The sequence below is a fragment of the Chiloscyllium plagiosum genome, unplaced genomic scaffold (assembly GCF_037043375.1).
Source record: "Chiloscyllium plagiosum isolate Xiang-an unplaced genomic scaffold, Cpla_swu_hap1 HiC_scaffold_6, whole genome shotgun sequence".
In the NCBI taxonomy this organism is placed as follows: domain Eukaryota; kingdom Metazoa; phylum Chordata; class Chondrichthyes; order Orectolobiformes; family Hemiscylliidae; genus Chiloscyllium; species Chiloscyllium plagiosum.
Window position 1 is genome coordinate 815980 of NW_028270144.1, and position 18042 is coordinate 834021.

Here is an 18042-nt window from a genome sequence, read left to right on the forward strand (position 1 = left end):
CTGGTGAGTATCTTACGTCTTCTCTCTCTGTTTCACTCTCCAGTGATGCTGTCAAACCTGCTGAGACTCTGCAGAATTTTCTGTATTTATTTCATACTTCCAGCATTTTCAGTATTTTGATTTTAATCTGTTTATATGTGAGCAGAGAGGAAGCTGCTCCACTGGGTTTTGTAGTGATTCAGTTACACAGCAGTAAAATGACATACAATTTTTTTTCAAACATGTTCTTGAAACCCTTATAATTTATTTTCCTTTTCTTTTTTGTTCAGCAGTTCCCCATGTTGACACAACAGCATGAGTAAAGCAACTTACAATATGCCAGACCATATTCTCCACGTGTTAGAAGTACCATTGCAGATCCTAGCTAGATTTAGCATTTAGATTTAGGGGAAGTGATGGCATCACGTTAATGTCACCGGACAGGGCCCAGTATGTTTGCCCAGAGCTACTGCTAGTGGGACTTGCATTCAAATCTTACCATGTTGTGAAATTTATATTGAATTAATAAATCTAGAATTGAAATCTTGGCTCAGTAATCATAACCATGGAATAATCATTAATTGTTAAAAGAAAAAGAATCTGGTTCACTAATGCCTTTAGGGAAGGATACATCTCCCTTAGTTGGTTTGGCCCACAAGACTCCAGCCCAAGGTGATGTGTGACTCTTAACCTCCCTCTGAAGAGGCCAAGCAAACCACTCAGTTATTACAAACAAATACATCTGCTGTAGTTCAAACGCCAATCCCCACTGCCTTCTCTAAGGTCAAGTAGAAATGGGCAATAAATATCAGACTTAGCAGCAGCTCTCATGTCCCGTGAAAAAATAAAAACACGAGTGTGATGAGCAAATACTTGGTGAACTAATCTAGATGACCTCTGCTTCCTTCAGTTCTTTGTCGATGTTATTTGGGTGATTTTTCCATGTTGATTGAAGTATTTATTTCAGATATGAACAATTTAAGACACTGGTAATGTTATATTCTCATGTATCTTGTATTGCAAAACACTTGTATAATGCAATATATATTGGAGCACCTAATGTGACTATTCAAAAACAGCAAAATCTTTATGGTAGTGTTCAAAACAGAGCATACTAGTTGAGGTTTAAATTTGTCTCAAATTGTACTCGTAAAGTTGCTGCTGAGATGTTCTTCAATAGGGTTATTAGTCATTACCACTGAGGATGATCCTGGGTTCTTAATTACAATTTACTAAATCTGCAGTGAACATTTGTAGGCACTGTGGACTCTTACAAAACAAAATAATAAATCATAAATAATGGATATTTACTGCCATTCCCTTGTTCTGATGAGACATGGCTGAATTTTAATTGAATGGAAGTCATTTATGTTAAAATAATTGTAAGGTTGATGTGAAAAGTCTGATATTCAGATTTACTATAATCTCTGCTCTTAATAATCTTGCCCTCTAATAAAAGTTCAATATTTAGCTGATGCCTCTCTTCCAGTGTGAATGAGAAAAAGATGGCAAACAGAGTTTAGCTGCTACACTCTGGAATTCTCTTCAAAACCTCTCCATTTTCTCACCTCACTCTTCACTTTGAGACAGTCTTTCAAAACTATCTTTAACCAAATACTTTCTTCACTTCCTAACTTTTAAAAGAAATCTTTTTAACTTTTTTTTAACCTTTTTAAAATTTTCTAAAGATCATCTTGCAATTCAATTAGACCTCTATAAATGACCTAATTTATTTGGAAATATGTCATTTTTTTCTGATAATGTAAGCTGTGAAACACTTTTGAGACACCACTACATTAAAGGTGCTTATTATGATACACATTGCTGATTCTTCTTTCAAGCATCTGTCACAACTGAGGCACACATGACCAAAATCTTGATATCTCTTTCTGTGGATTTGGAGAATCTGGTAGCATAAAGGCTTCATCAGTTGTAACTTTCACAGCCAAAAGAACTTTCACAGCCAAAGAATTCCAATGCAGATGGTATTGCTGTGTAGCAGGCTATCTGGTCAGATAAAGGTGTTAAGCTGGGTCTCCTTTGGCACGCCGAACAGGGGATGTCAAGATGCATTTGACATGAACCCATTTTTCTTATTTAATATACAGCATCAATCAAACTTCTGAACAAAGGCTAACAATTTACCGATAAGCTCTGGAGGAAAGTTTTTTTTAAATGCAAAAATGATATGTCCACACTAATTGAGGATAATACAAAGATAAAAATGCCTGTTGATTAAAAAGATTGTTCTGCACACTAGACCATTCCATATATTGTGGGTGAAGTGATGTGTAAGGCAGGAATGGACCCCAAAAATGAAACTTGGCTGGGGATTTCAAGGACAAGTTCAGAGATTACAATGAGGCCAGTGCTGGACACCAGCAAAACTATACCTGACTGACAAGGCCTGTTGCAGTCTACTGGTTTTCACTCAGTTCTGATTCAATGAGACACTTCTAGTAGCATAGAATCTCTCAAAAGCAGGACTCAGAAGTAAAAGATAAAAAAAATTAACCTGCTCTAATACCACAGTGACATACTTCGGACAGTTGCTATTATTTATAAAGTCAGTTAAAGTTATGTTTTGCATTAATTCGAGAATTGACTGACAGACATGCTCAGGTGCCTGCAATGAAAATTAAATCTTTGTCATTTAAATTATTTGCTGATCTTTGTCAGTTCTCTCTCTTTGATTATCTAGTTACAAGGAATGTACATAACACTTTTAATAAAATATACTTTTATCCCTTGTATATCATAAGCAGCTGCAGGCTCACTAATTTAAGGTTTGAAATTTACTTGTAAGTAAGATATTCAACTTAATACTAATGTTCTTTTTTGGTCCAGTTTATGGTTTTCTATATTAGGATGATATAATACATGACCTTCTAGTGAAGGTATTGGAATCCAATGCCCTTCAAAAAAGTGATATTTTCTTGAGCTTTTGTGATTGAAATAAACGTAACCCCAATTTTCACAATTCAGACCAATTAATTAATTTTGGAAGTATGTATTGTTATCATGGAACCTTAGGAGAAAGTGAGGGCTGCAGATGCTGGAGATCAGAGCTGAAAATGTGTTGCTGAAAATGTGCAGCAGGTCAGGCAGCATCCAAGGAGCAGGAGAATCGACATTTCGGGCATAAGCTCTTCTTCAGGAATGATTCCTGAAGAAGGGCTTATGCCTGAAACGTCGATTCTCCTGCTCCTTGGATGCTGCCTGACCTCCTGCGCTTTTCCAGCAACACATTTTTCAGTATCATGGAACCTTAGTCAATGGGATTACTCCCCCTGATTTTCAGGAATTCAAGGAGACCTTGCCTCTGACCTCCCAAACTTTGGCCTTGGTAGTTCACAGTCCCCTGCCAGGTTTTCCACTACTGAAGCAAGTTCAACTGGACCAATTTCAATTTCCATCCTAAACTGGTCCAATTCAGCATTGATTTGAATTCCAAAAGAAAATAGTTGAGTTAAATCAAAAAAACTTTGACTTAATACAATGTATGAACAAAAATTAAAATACACTAAAGGTGAAGTAATCCAAATATGTTTGTGCTGTCTAAGGCCATTCTGCTGTGGAACTTATGTGTAAGACGAGTTTAGTTCACCATTTAAACATTTCCAATATTTGCATTTGATTTGAATAGCAAATGTGTTGCAAATTATATAAACAATCATATTGGTCCTAAAGTTCAAATCTGGATCATTGCATTTATGAAGTAGTATTTATAATGTCTCTCGGAGTTGGAATCCTCTCCTGTGTGAGCTAGCTAACTGAGCAGCAGTTAGGAAACTTTATGGGGTGGTCATGGAGCCAAACCCCAATTTTCTCATCTCCAATGGAGTTAAATACTAGGATTAAGTTCCATAGTTGACCTTCCTATCTTGCTACTAACTGAGGCTCTGACATAGCCCAATTAAGGACCATATAAGGGTCTCAGCCCAACGCTATTGGAATTTGTCCAACAGCAGGTGGTGTGACCATATGTGCATTTAAGAAGGATTTGTTTTGTCCTGTTTCTCTTGAAGACAGTTGTTTTAAACCTGTTGCTAAAGTATATGCTCCGTGAAAAGCAGAATAAATAGTTTGGGGCTTTTAAAAATTAGACAAAAGAAGCATGAGTGGGTGGAGACAAGCTCACACAGGGTTTTAGTTTTTGCTTTCACTTAGAGTCATGGAGTCATCAAGATGTACAGCACAGAAACAGACCCTTCAGTCCAATTCATCCCTGCCGTCCGGACATCTAGTCTATTTCCCAGCACTTGGTCCATATCTCTCTAAACCCTTCCCTAGTCATGTACCCATCTTATCTTTTAAATGATGTATTTGTACCAGCCTCCAACACTTCCACTGGACTGGAGAAAGGTTACACCCAAAATACCACTTTCTCCACCTCCTGGTGCTGCCTGGCTTGCTGTGCTCTTTCAGTCTCCTGCCTGTCGACTTTGTATTCCAGCATCTGCAGTTCTTTTGTCTCCACCACTTCCTCTGACAGCTCATTCTATATACACCTTTTGTGTGAAAAAGTTTATTTTTAGGTCCCTTTTAAATCTTTCTCCTCTCACCCTAACCCTATTCCCTCTAGTTCTGGACTCCCCCAACCCCAGGGAAAAGACTTTGGCTATTCACCCGATCCATGCCCTTCATGGACACTCCTTAAAGCTGGGTTTTTTTTGGAGTTGGAGTTGAAGCTGCTAGATAGGCTCTCTCTCTCTCTCTCTTTCTCTCTCTCTCTCTCTGCTGCTAGATTCATTCTGTTGGTGTTCCTTTCTCCTGGACTAGAGGAGGTAGCAAATGAGGGAACTCTATTTTATTGAATTTGCCTTCGCCAAGGTTGTGTTCATGGGATGCTGTGATATTGGAACAGTTGATAAGCAATAGTTAAATATATCCTTTTTTATTAAGTATCTTAGCAGAGTTAAAGTTATGCCTTTTTTTGTTTGTATTTAAACTGTGGTGTAAAATAGTGTGTTTTGCTTAATGGTTAGTAGAGAGTGACTAATTGAATTACACCTGGAACACAGTGCCTTGCATTTGCCTTTAAATAAGATAAAGGTGAGGGTCTTGGCTATCTCCTTGATGTGTTTTAGTCTGGTCCATTACAGTGGGCCTGTTATCATGCGATGAGTGTAACAGGCGAAACAGGTTCTGACCTGTTTGTCACCTTAAAGGAGATGAGGTGATGGGTCTTTCAATCAAAAAGCAATCTGTGCCTGATACAAAAAAACACACTGGCTATCAGGGAGGGGAGTCAATGGCTTAGAGTCACCTTCCTCCTCTTCCTATGATTCCCAACATGCAGAACCACGTCCTCCTTGACCCCAGCATAATCCTCAGACTCTAGGATTACTCCATCATTAGCAGACATGACTGCTGCAATGACAATGCTGAGCGGGCGGCTCTCTCTGGTTGGACTTCCACCCCAGGTTCTGATTCCAGGGGGAGACCCACTGCCAGCTCTGACGCTGCTGGATAGGCACGCACACAGTGGGCCTGCCCTTGGAAGAGGCTGCAAATATCCTAAAGGCTTTCCAGTTAGGATAGGTCCCCTGATGCCTGAACAAGTTCCCACCCTAAGTTTCTCCACCTGAAAGAAGACTCTATTTCTACCTAAGTAGCTTACTTCATGGCCTTTCTCTTCATAAAGGTGGCCATGTTCTGTTAAGCCAAAATGAACAGCTTCAAACATAATGCACAGTTAAACATTAACCATGGTACACAGTGTTTGAGGCACACTGTGTTCATCCTCTGCAATCTAAGTTTGAGTTTAGTCCTTTAACCCTGAGAAAGCGGCTAAAGGCTCCCTCTGCTCTCTCAGCTGTACAGGTTTGAGAGTACAGTGTGTGCTGGCAGTCTTAATCCAAACTGCAGAACATCAAAGCGCTTAGTTTTGAGAAACTCAACAACCAGGTTAGTTGGTATTAAAAGCATTGTGTTTTTCTGAAACTTGGGGAATAGGTGTAAGCCCCCTGAAAGGATATGAATGAGGAACCTTTGAAGCTTCCAGCAATCTAACTTTTAACGCCTGCTTGCCTCTGTTCTACCTCACATTATCAATCTTCCTTTTGTTATTGTAAAATTGCAGCACAGGGCAGGAATTGAACTTATATCATGTAGCATTTACAATGCTAGTTTAGGTGGTGCCTTTACTCATTGGGTCATCAGGAGCTGATCATTAACTTTTCATTGTTTTGTAACAAGCTGTCTTTTATTTCTACAACTGGAACACATTAATTGTTCCAGCAGCTTTACTCAGTTGGTAAAAAGTGACTGCAGGTGTGCACTACCTCGATTGCAAGGATGCCAATGGGCAGTGTAATGACAGCTGCCCTCCAGCATCTCTCTGATAGTGCTACTCCAGTGGATGAAATGTAAACACAGTATAAGGGGATGGACAAAAATTGCAAACAGTCAACCTGACAAATTGGTTTCATGCTTCACCAGAGAGCTAGTTAACTCAGACAAAGGATCCCCATTTCAACAAATACACAGCTACTAAACATCAGGGGAAGTGCATTACTCTTTGTTGTTGTTCAAAGTACCTACCTATTTACTGCCAATACTCTCTTCCAGTCACTGGTATCATCAGTTCATGCAAAAGGGAGGAGCAAAAACAACTGCCATAATTTCCAAAGAGGAAATGCATTTATGTACAAAAAGAATAATAGACAAATTGTCCCATTGTACACATACAATTCATTAATAAAAAAAAGCTTTTTAAATCCAAGCGGTTCAAGTTAGTTTGATTTGCTTTTAATGCTTGCCACTTGCAAACCATGAGTTCAATTCATTATTATTGAGCTATGAGCCACCTTGTGGAAAATGCTGTAGAAATGGCAATCTCTCTGAAATGATCTGATATGATTGTGAGCATTGCTAAGTGGATATGAAAATTGCAATTTTCACCCAGATCTGTTTTCATATCAGAGTACAGCTGAGAAGTGTTCACAAAATGAATTGGTTTTTAGACCACAATTCCCAAAGATTATAAGAATTTACTTAAAAATCTATTTCAAAATTCCATGGTTGTTGTATTAGAATTTCTCTCAGAATTTTAGTCATTAAATGGCAAAGAGCCATTTGGAAAGCCTGCTCTATCCACATTTAATTAAATGGACTTGTGTCCATTAAAGTGGAATTGTAAATATTGAAACCTTGATGGGTGGCATACCTTCACTTTCTTCTGGTACTGCACACTCCTCAAGAACACACCTCAGTAATGACACACCACTGACAGAAAAAAGGGGAAGTGAGATGTAGGAATGTGAGCTGATAGCACTACTGTAAAAATAAATGTTCCACACTTCATGTTTTTAAATATAATCAACATTTTCAAATGGCATAGTCTTACTTGATGGGTTGCATAAATGGCATGGCAGACTGGAGAACATCAGCAGAAAGGATTAAAATGTTTGGTGGAATTTCACAGTTAATATCAATTCCAGTTTCCACTTATGTGAATTACAGGTTCACTGGCAAGGAATATAATGTTTAGTTTCATTAAATAATATACACTCACTTATAATTCTACATGTACACATCAAACATTTTCAATACAATCTTGCTAGGATGCAGAATATATTAGATCTGTTTACCTGTTTTGACTTAAATCGAAGAACTTTTTTCTCTTACCTCCTAACACCATTCCAGCTTGATAGCACTTTCTGAGGCGACAGGCTGGACAGTTCTTTCTTCGAATTTTGTCAATGATGCAGTCATTCCTTCCAGCGCATAGATACTTATGTTGTCCTGAAAGTTAGAAGGGAGTTCATGTTATTGTTTGCAAAACTGTTGCAACACATATTGAAACATGTCAAATTAAAGACAATGGGCATGAAATCATAGAATCATAGAATCCCTTCAGTGTGGAAACAGGCCCTTCTGCCCAACAAGTCCACACTGACCCTCTGAAGAGTAACCCACCCCGACCCATTTCCCCTACCCTATATTTACCCCTGGCTAATGCACCTAACCTACATATCCCTGGGCACTATGGGCAATTCACCTGACCTGCACATCTTTGGACTGTGGGAGGAAACCGGAGCAGGCCGAGGAAACCCACGCAGACACGGGGACAGTTGCCCAAGGATGGAATCGAACCCGGATCCCTAGTGCTATGAGGCGGTAGTGCTAAACACTCAAGACAGAGTAAGATTAGATATTAAACATTCAGACCAACCTTAATGGAACTAAAAACCAGGAAAGATGTAAACTTTGCTAACACCATATTAATTTTCTGCAGATACATTCAGTGCACAAGAGTTTCAGAGGTGGCTAAGAGGGTTTTTTAAACTTAAATTTGGGTTAACTCATATTCAGATCAGTTTAGATTTTTAAAATCAATCTGTTCAGACATCTGAAGCAGGTGAAACTTGGACTTGGACCTCCTGAAGCAGAGTTAGGACACTACCACAGTGCCACAAGAGCCCTTAAAAGGACTTTGTTATCTGGAAAGTGCTTTAAGATATTCACTGATGATGGACATATGATATAAATGCAAATCTGTCTTGCCTGCTAATCAACCTGTTCAGACATGTAATGATACACATCGGGAGAATGTGAGACCTGAACCAAGGCATTCTGACTAGAGCTAGGGACACTACCACTGCACCATAGGAGCCTTCACCATTTAATGTAAACCCTTTCTAAAGTGGTACTAATGCATTTAGTGATATTTTATATCAACCTATTTTGACACACATTCAGGGCAGTAAGGACTTGAGCCTGGATTTCCTGGGTCAGAGGCAGGGACACTCCCAATGTACCACAAAAAACCCCTCCCATTCAATGTGACATGACATTAATGGTATAGGAACCAAAGTCAGTTCTGTAATTACTGACTTTGGGGATTGCAAAGCAGCTGATTATCCCATAAGTCACAACCTAGCTTTCATTACGGAGCTGCATGGCATTTTGGTGGATAATCATTAAACTAATGCTAACATAAACCAGCTGATTTGGATTAAACAAGCCATTACCAATGATATAGAGGGTGGTGGTCAATAGGAAGAAAAATACCTTGACAATTTGGTGACGGGGAGAACAAATGTTCAGATATGTCACAGAGCACATTTGGATTAAAAAAAATAGACAGATGATCTTGAGTATGACTAACAATATCACTTTGCACTCCTGACTGGCTGCTGTAAGTTTGCAGAGAACCTTTGAAATGCATGAGGAAACTTCTGGGGACTCTTTGTGAAGCCTTGGCCAAAATTCAGTATAATTCTGTAATATCCAAGCTATTAAACACTCATTGGGAGTCACTATAAGAAAGAAAGTATTTTGTCATCAGCATCTTCTTGAGGTTCCTCATTGTTCAGCAGGAAGAATATGACGAGACTAGAATGCCTGGTCAAACAGCATCAGCTCCTATTGGAGATAGAGACAGAAGGGGCTTGGTGGACTCTAACACTGTTGTGTGCACAGAACATGCCATCTTCTGCACCAGGACCTGCTCGAGCTGTGGCAAGATACTGTGCACCTTCTCACTTAATCCTCAAACCTTGCTGTATGTCAGCTGCTAGTCCCCATACTGTGGTGAAGTGAGTGTGTGCAGCTCACATACAGACAATACAATAACAATTACACGAAATCAGCATTGAACTACTAAACCTGTAGTTGTATATTCCAGTCAAATTATGAAATCAATAATTATGCCCAAAATTGTTCGCCAAAATCAGACAAGTCTTATAACACAATACCCATCTTGTATTTATTTTCACCAATTTATCAAAACAATCCCCAGGATCGATCCCAACTAGTTTGTTGATGCAGCATTGCATTAATATGACATTGAACATGGTAATTGTATGATGGTGGAATCAACAGTCACGTGTTACTGAGATTCTGAGAAGAGAGGAATGGGAGATCATAGTTTGTGAGAAGATTTGTAGCTCGGGTGCTCGTTGTTGTGGTTCTGTTCGCCGAGCTGGGAATTTGTGTTGCAGACGTTTCGTCCCCTGTCCAGGTGACATCCTCAGTGCTTGGGAGCCTCCTGTGAAGCGCTTCTGTGATCTTTCCTCCGGCATTTATAGTGGTTTGTCTCTGCCGCTTCCGGTTGTCAGTTCCAGCTGTCCGCTGCAGTGGTCGGTATATTGGGTCCAGGTCGATGTGCTTTTTGATTGAATCTGTGGATGAGTGCCATGCCTCTAGGAATCCCCTGGCTGTTTTCTGTTTGGCTTGTCCTATAATAGTAGTGTTGTCCCAGTCGAATTCATGTTGCTTGTCATCTGCGTGTGTGGCTACTAAGGATAGCTGGTCGTGTCGTTTCGTGGCTAGTTGGTGTTCATGGATGCAGATCCATAGGACAAACAGGAAGACAGCTAACGATCCACATTCATGAACACCAACTAGCCACGAAACGACACGACCAACTATCCTTAGTAGCCACATTCACAGATGACAAGCAACATGAGTTCGACTGGGACAACACTACTATTATAGGACAAGCCAAACAGATAACAGCCAGGGAATTCCTAGAGGCATGGCACTCATCCACAGATTCAATCAGTAAGCACATTGACCTGGACCCAATATACCGGCCACTGCAGCGGACAGCTGGAACTGACAACCGGAAGCGGCAGATACAAACCACTATAAATGCCGGAGGAAAGATCACAGAAGCGCTTCACAGGAGGCTCCCAAGCACTGAGGATGTCACCTAGACAGGGGACGAAACGTCTGCAACACAAATTCCCAGCTCGGCGAACAGAACCACAACAGGAATGGGAGAGCTGTAAGAGAGAGCTATAACACAAAGATCACTACTGTATATACAGCATGGAAACTCCTGAGAGTCAGACAATAGTCACATTTTAATAAGGTAGAGACTGAGACAGGCTCAGAGTAGGGACATTGAGAAAGCATCTTCAAGAATGCTATCCTCACGTTCATTTCTCAGCACATGCCTTGACCAATCAGAGTCAGCCTGCCTTTTTTTTCACATTTAATAAAACTTGACAATTACCTGCAGGTCAGCAGTAACTGATACATTCTCCATGGTAAAGTTTCTATCAATCACAGTACACATGCCAATCAATCAGTACTCTCCACTCATACCGTACAAATGTTGCTTTTGTTTTACTTTGATATTTTGGTGTATTATCCTGATGATATGACAATGTAACTCGGCATTATGGAAATCTTTGTCAAAACGTGTATTTTTCAACAATATTTAAAACTTTGTAAACAATTGCTATGGAAAAATCATATAATTAAGAATGATGAAAACCCAAAGATCTCCAGATGCTGTAAATCAGAAACAGAAACAAAATTGCTGGAAAATCTCAGTAGGTCTGGCAGCAATTTCTGGGGAGAGAAGTCAGAGTTAACATTTTAGGTTGCGTAATCCTTGTTCAGGTTACTGAATTCTGAGGACGAGTCAGTGGACCTGAAACATTAACTCTGATTTCTCAGACGTTGCCAGACCTGCTGAGCTTTTCCAGCAATTTCTATTTTTGTCTCAATCAAGAATAATACCTGGACTTCCTTGGCTTAAGTAACGAGGAGATATTATACAAATTAGGTCCATTTTCTTTAGAATTTGAAGGATTAGGGGTTGATCTGATCAAAGTCTTCAATACATTAACAGAAAAATACTGAGTAAATAAAGATAAACTATTCCCACTGATTGGCGATTCTAGAGCTAAGGGCATAGTCTGAGAATGAGGGTCAGAGTTTTCAGGAGAGATGTACGGAAGCACACAAAGGGTGGGAGAGGTGTATCAAACAGCTGTGGATGCTGGGTCAGTTGTTAATTTTAAATCTGAAATAGATTTTTTTGTTAGAAATGTAATAAGAGATATGTGTCAAAGGCAGGTAGATGGAGTTAGAGCACATCAGCCATGATCTCATTGGATGGTGGAACAGAATTGAGGGGTTGAATGGCCTACTCCTGTTCCTATGATCCTAAATGGTGGGATATGAAGGTTTGGTCAATGTTTAAATTCCAGTTGCCTCAGAAGTGGGAAATTTCTTTACTGGATGACTCGTTTATTATACATTTTCAGCTCATGTGTTGGGAAGTAATATAAGTAGAAATAAAAACAGAAAATGGTGAGATAGTCAACAGGTCAATCAGTGTTGTGGAAAGAGAAAGAAAATTAAAGGAATCTGATTTTCAGTATTGATGCTGATAGCTCAAGACAGGAAATTTCCTTATTTAAAGGGCCCTGTTAGACTGGAAACGTAGGGTTATGATAAAATCCTACTTGCCAGAGTTATAAGCATATATGGCCCTCACAAGTCTTGACTAATACTCATGCACCCACATACCCCATGCTATCTCTATGCCAACTCACCCAGTATCCAATGGGCACACCACAGAAACCATGTGTAGATAAAATAATTAAGAATCTAATAGCAAGTCCTCACTTTAAAGTGTGGCGTAATTCCTAAATTGTAACTTTAAATGAAGCAACTTTAAATGAATCATTTGTTTACATAGCAACCAATGTTCAAGTCAGAGTTAGGTTCCTTCAAGCACTTTTTCACAAAATAAAAATGTAAAGAAGTTTAAGTACTGTGTCTGACATGTACAGCACTGAGCACTCCTAACTGAAATGACTTGCAAAATAATGTATATCACTAAATATAAAACAAATATAAAATATTCCTGTACAGTATTTTATGAAAGAACACTCAATTGTATTTTAGATTGACCAGGTTCCGTCAAGTGGCAGATGTTAGTCAGTGCAGGGAGCCAAAGCATGACTACAGCAATGAACATTTACTGCAAGATAGAGCACATCAACACGAGATCAGAACGGCATCCAGAGGAGAGAAGGAACTTCAAAGTTGACTGGAAAGGCTGAAGAGAAGAACTGAGAAAAGGAGGTGAGATTGAGGCAAGGGCAGATGGAGTGGCTGGGGGTCTGAAGAAATAAGCCAGGCAAGTATCAGGAGGGGAGACAAGGCCAGAGATAACCAAAGTCATAGAGTCATACAGCACAGAAACAGACTCTTGGATCCAACTCACCTGTGCCGACTAATCTAGTCCCATTTGCCAGAATTTGGTCCATATCCTCTAAACCCTTCCTAGTCATATACCTATCCAGATACCCTTTGAATGTTGTAATTGTTCCAGCCTCCACCACGTCTTCTGCCAGCTCATTTCATACATGCACCACCCTCTGCATGAAAAGGTTACCCCTTAAGTCCTTTTAAAATCTTTCCCCTCTCACCTTAAGCCTATGTCCTCAAGTTTTAAACACCCCAACTCCATGAAAAAGACCTTGGGTAATCACCTAATCCATGCCCCTCATGATTTTATAAACCTCAGTAAGGCCACCCCTCAGGTCCAGGGAAAAGAAAGACCCAGCCTATTCAGCCTCTTCCTGTTCTCAAACCCTCCAGTCCTGGCAACATCTTTGCAAATCTTTTCTGCACCATATCAAGTTTAACAACATCCTATAGTTGGGTGACCAGAATTGTACGCAGTATTCCAAAAGTGGCCCAATCAATGTCTTTTACAGCTGCAACATGACATCCTAACTCCTAACTCAATGCTCTGACCAATAAAGGAAAGCATATCAGACACCTTCTTCACTATCCTAGCTACCTGTGACTCCACTTTCAAGGAAATCTGCACCTGCACTCCAAGGTCTCTTTTTTTTTCAGCAACACTCCCTAGGTCACTACCGTTAACTGTATAAGTCCTGTCCTGATTTGCCTTTCCAAAATGCAACACCTCACTTTTATCTAACTTAAACTCCATCTGCCACTCCTCAGCCCATTGACCCATCTGATCAAGATCCCACTGAACTCTGAGGTAAAGATCTTCGCTATCCACTGTACCACCAATCATGGTGTCATCTACAAACTTACTACTCATTCCACCTACAAGTCATAACCAAATCACTTGTATAAATGATGAAAAGCAGTGCACTCAGCATCAATCCTTACAGCAGGCCTCAAGTCTGAAAAACAACCTTTCACCACTGTCCACTATCTCGTACATTCAAGCCAATTTTGCATCCAATTGGCTAGCTCCCCTTGGATTCTACATGATGTAACCATGTTAATCAGTCTACCATGCAGAACCTTGGTCAAATGCCTTGTTGAAGTCCATATAGACAATATCTATTGCTCTGCCTTCATCAGTCTGCTTTGTCACTTCCTCAGAAAACTCAGTCAAGTTAGTGAGACACGATTTCCCATGCACAAAGCCATGCTGACTATCCCCAAACGTCCTTAACTTTCCAAACATATGTAAATCCTGTCCCTCAGAAACCCCTCCAACAACTTACACATCATTGACGTCAGGCTCAGTAGCCTATAGTTCCCTGGCTTTTCCTTGCCACATTTCTTAAATAATGGCACTACATTTCACCACAGATTAGTTATATCCTCCCTGTGCAGGTGCTCAAAAAGGAACTCGATGGATGGATGGAATCAGATACTGAAATGAGCTTTCTGGATTGAATAAGCAGCTTGCCAATGCTGTAGGAGATTCTTACACAGTGATCATGTTTAACCTGAAAACTGACTTCCACATTCTCCAACTCTCACCCTTACACCACAACTCTGCTGTGTCTGCCCAGCAATTAAGACCAAAAGACATAGGAGCAGAATTACACCATTCATCCCATCAAATCTGCTTTGCCATTCAATCATGACTGATGTTTCTCAATTTCATTCTCTTGCCTTCTCCCCATACTGCTTGATCCCCATAATCATCAAGAGTCTATCGATCTCTGAGCTGAAGATGTTCAATAACCTGGCCTCCACTGCCTTCTGCAGCAATGAGTTCCTCACATTGAATATCCTCCGGCTAAATAAATTCCTCCGCACCTCAGATCTATAGGGTCATCCCTTCACTTTGAGGGTGTGCCCTCAGAATCTTCCCTCAATCGTACCTGTTGATTGGCCTTCCTCCACTCTGGCACTTCACTGTCACAGCAAATGAGATATCGTTTCCTTCACAAATAACATGAAATAGAAAGTCTACTTCACTCATAATGAAATGTCACCAAAGTTTTTTTTTAAGATTCCCTACAGTGTGGAAACAGGCCCTTTGGCCCAACAAGTCCACACCGACCCTCTGAAGAGTAACTCATCCAGATCCATTTCCTTCTAACTAATGCACCTAACACTACGGGCAATTTAGCATGGCCAATTCACCTGACCTGCACATCTTTGGATTGTGGGAGGAAACTGGAGCACCCAGAGGAAACCCGCGCAGACACGGGGAGAATGTGCAAACTCCGCACAGACAGCCGCCAAAGGCTGGTATCTTCGATCATTCAGTGCTGATTGTGTTTACAGACAAGTGAGACAACTGATTAATATTTCTGCTTACAGTTCTGATGAAAAGTCACTGGACTCAAAACATTAGATCTGCTTTCTTCCCATAGATGCTGCCAAGTCTGCTTAGTTTTGCCAGCAATTTCTATTTTTGTCAATGTTAATGTTTAAATATACACTAATACCTTAGAATAGACAAATATAATCATGGGGCTTTTCTTAAAGATTGAAGGGAAATGTAGCCAATACTGTAGGCTAACAAAGAGAGTAAACTGTAAAAAACTAAATGACCTTCACAGTGTGAATCACAGCATCAAGTTGATTAGGGGCTAGGCAGGAAACATAAAGAGGACATGAAGGCAATATCTGCAGAACGTGTATAGCCTGACTTGTTGGTAAGGGTATTGTAAGGGCTAACATAATCAATGATAAATAACTGTAAAAACATTGTTATGAAATGTGAGATTAAGACTATAAATTGCCATGCTGACTATGTTTCAGAGAGGGCCATGATGGATTTTAACCAACGGTCTCTCCCAGCACATGCTTATAAAAAAAATACCTTCAACTGCGTGAACTCAAGCTCAAAGTAGCTGTGAAACCATGAGCACACAGTATGGAATCACCAGCACTCCTTATTATCTGAACATGTGATAAGGAATCATGGATGTTGGGGCAAGGATGGATGGCTCAGATGGGTGTGAGAGTTATTGGTGAAGTCTACTTTAACTGTGGTACTTGCTGCATCATCTTCTTTGTGTTGAGTTCTAAAACCTTTGCTGTCTTTGTTTTCAACTTTTCTGTGAGATTCTAGCAACCGTGACACTCGCTGATTATCCACGTTGCCCTTTCCCTGTGACTTTGTGTGGCTCTGCCTCCCTAACACCTACAATGATTCGTGACTGTTTAAGCTAAAGCCATCTCTGATTTACTCCCACAACATAGGGCTTGCTTTCCTTCAACAGTAAAACAATGACTTTAACAACAGAAACCTACCGTGGGTACCTAACTGCCCCAACCAAAGGAAATTGTGAATGTGGTCACAAACTTCTTCTGATTAGCGAAGGAATGTCCAGACCTGAGTTAAATATCAACCATTATTTACATAATCTTCCACTTCAAACAATTCACAACCAGATTCCATAATGAAGGCTGCAAAGGAGAGCTTTGTTCACTGTGTCGCTGTTCTCTGTGATACTGTGTTGTCATGTTGTTCTGAAAGCTAACAACAGCACTGTATATAACAATCACATTGAACTCATTGTAATTGCCAGCACAATATAAACAATTAAACTTTTAAAATTAGCATGAAAAATCATGCATTAATATCATGGATTCCTTGTCATACTTCCATTTAGAATTCTCATTGGCCCTAATCCTTCTTTCAAGAGAAAGTGAGGTCTGCAGATGCTGGAGATCAGAGCTGAAAATGTGTTGCTGGAAAAGCGCAGCAGGTCAGGCAGCATCTAGGGAACAGGAGAATCGACGTTTCGGGCATAAGCCCTTCTTCAGGAATGAGGAAAGTATTCCTTGGATGCTGCCTGACCTGCTGCGCTAATCCTTCTTTCACCCCATCTTGATCTTTGCTTATCTGTACAATATCTTCTCATTTTCCTTGCTTCATTTGTTAATTTTCTTCATAGCATCTCTTTGCTTTTCTAATTTCCTTTGAATTTCATCTCTGCAATTTCCATATTCCTCCATGGTTCTGCCATATTGAGCCCCTCAAATCTGCTTACGCTTTCCCTTTCTTACCGTTTCCTCCTCAATATCCTTTTTAATATTCAGAGAGATCTGGATTTGGGGAATCCTACCTTTTTCTTTGTGGGAAGATTTAGAACTTATATTCTGTCCCTCTACTTCACTTCTCTGCACAACCAACCTCTTTGCTTGGCTCAGTTCCCCTGCTGCTAAAATCTCATGTGTGTCTTTCACCTGCAGGCACAATTATAACAAATCTCCCTTTAGTCAGTCTCCCATTCTCCAGATTCTTAAACCTTCAGCTCATACAAAACTCTGGGCTCTTTGGTTTGTTATAAATAAGGTTTTTAAATTATATTTACCAATGTGATAACTCTCAGGAGGCCCATGAAGAATCTCTGATTAATCTCGGGTGAAGATTGTTGAGAATGAGATCCCTTGGAATAGACACTGGTCTGCCCTACTGGAACTCATCACCTGAGCCCTTTATAAACCCTACCCATTTCCCCCTCCAACTCCATTTTAATCTAGTCCCTTCCCTGTCTCCCTACCTCACCACCCTCACTTTTGATGGTTTGCATCGTCCTTAAGGAGCTCTGTATGTAAATATTGAATTAGCTACATGGCTGTTTTTACTGCTGGTAGTTATTAGTTTGAAAAGAAATACAAAAAATAGTCACTGTGATTTTGGTGGTAGGAAAGTCACTCAGTTGTGTGTAACAGCACTTCCAATTAGGGTTAAAAAAAAGCAGACTCAAGAGGCACAGTGGTAGTGTTTCTACTTCTGGACCAGGAGGCTCAGGTTCAAGTCATACCTGCTCTAGAAGTGTGTAATAACATCTCTGAATAGAATGGTTTAAAAAAAAACAGACCCGGGAGTCTTTTTTGGTACAATGGTAGTATCTGTATCTCTGACCCAGGAGACCCATGTGTAATAACATCACTGAGCAGAATGTTTAGAAATACCTACAAAGCAGACTAAGGGATGGGTCTACAGAACTGTTTGTCTTGGGCTGGGACTAGCCTTTGTACACCACAAGTACTGGCTTTATTTTGATTATGGATGGTCCTTTCCAGTTGGTCTTCCTGAGTTACTGCAATCATGCATCAATCTCA

General features: G+C 40.1%; 1 protein-coding gene across 1 annotated transcript in view; it reads right to left on the bottom strand.

Moving 5' to 3' along the window:
* LOC122553907 (progesterone receptor-like) overlaps positions 1–18042 on the bottom strand; it is a 352930-nt gene that overhangs the window by 122350 nt on the left and 212538 nt on the right. The window contains exon 3 of the mRNA XM_043698410.2: positions 7612–7728. Coding sequence (XP_043554345.2) covers positions 7612–7728 — 117 coding nt within the window. The remainder of the gene's footprint in view (positions 1–7611; positions 7729–18042) is intronic.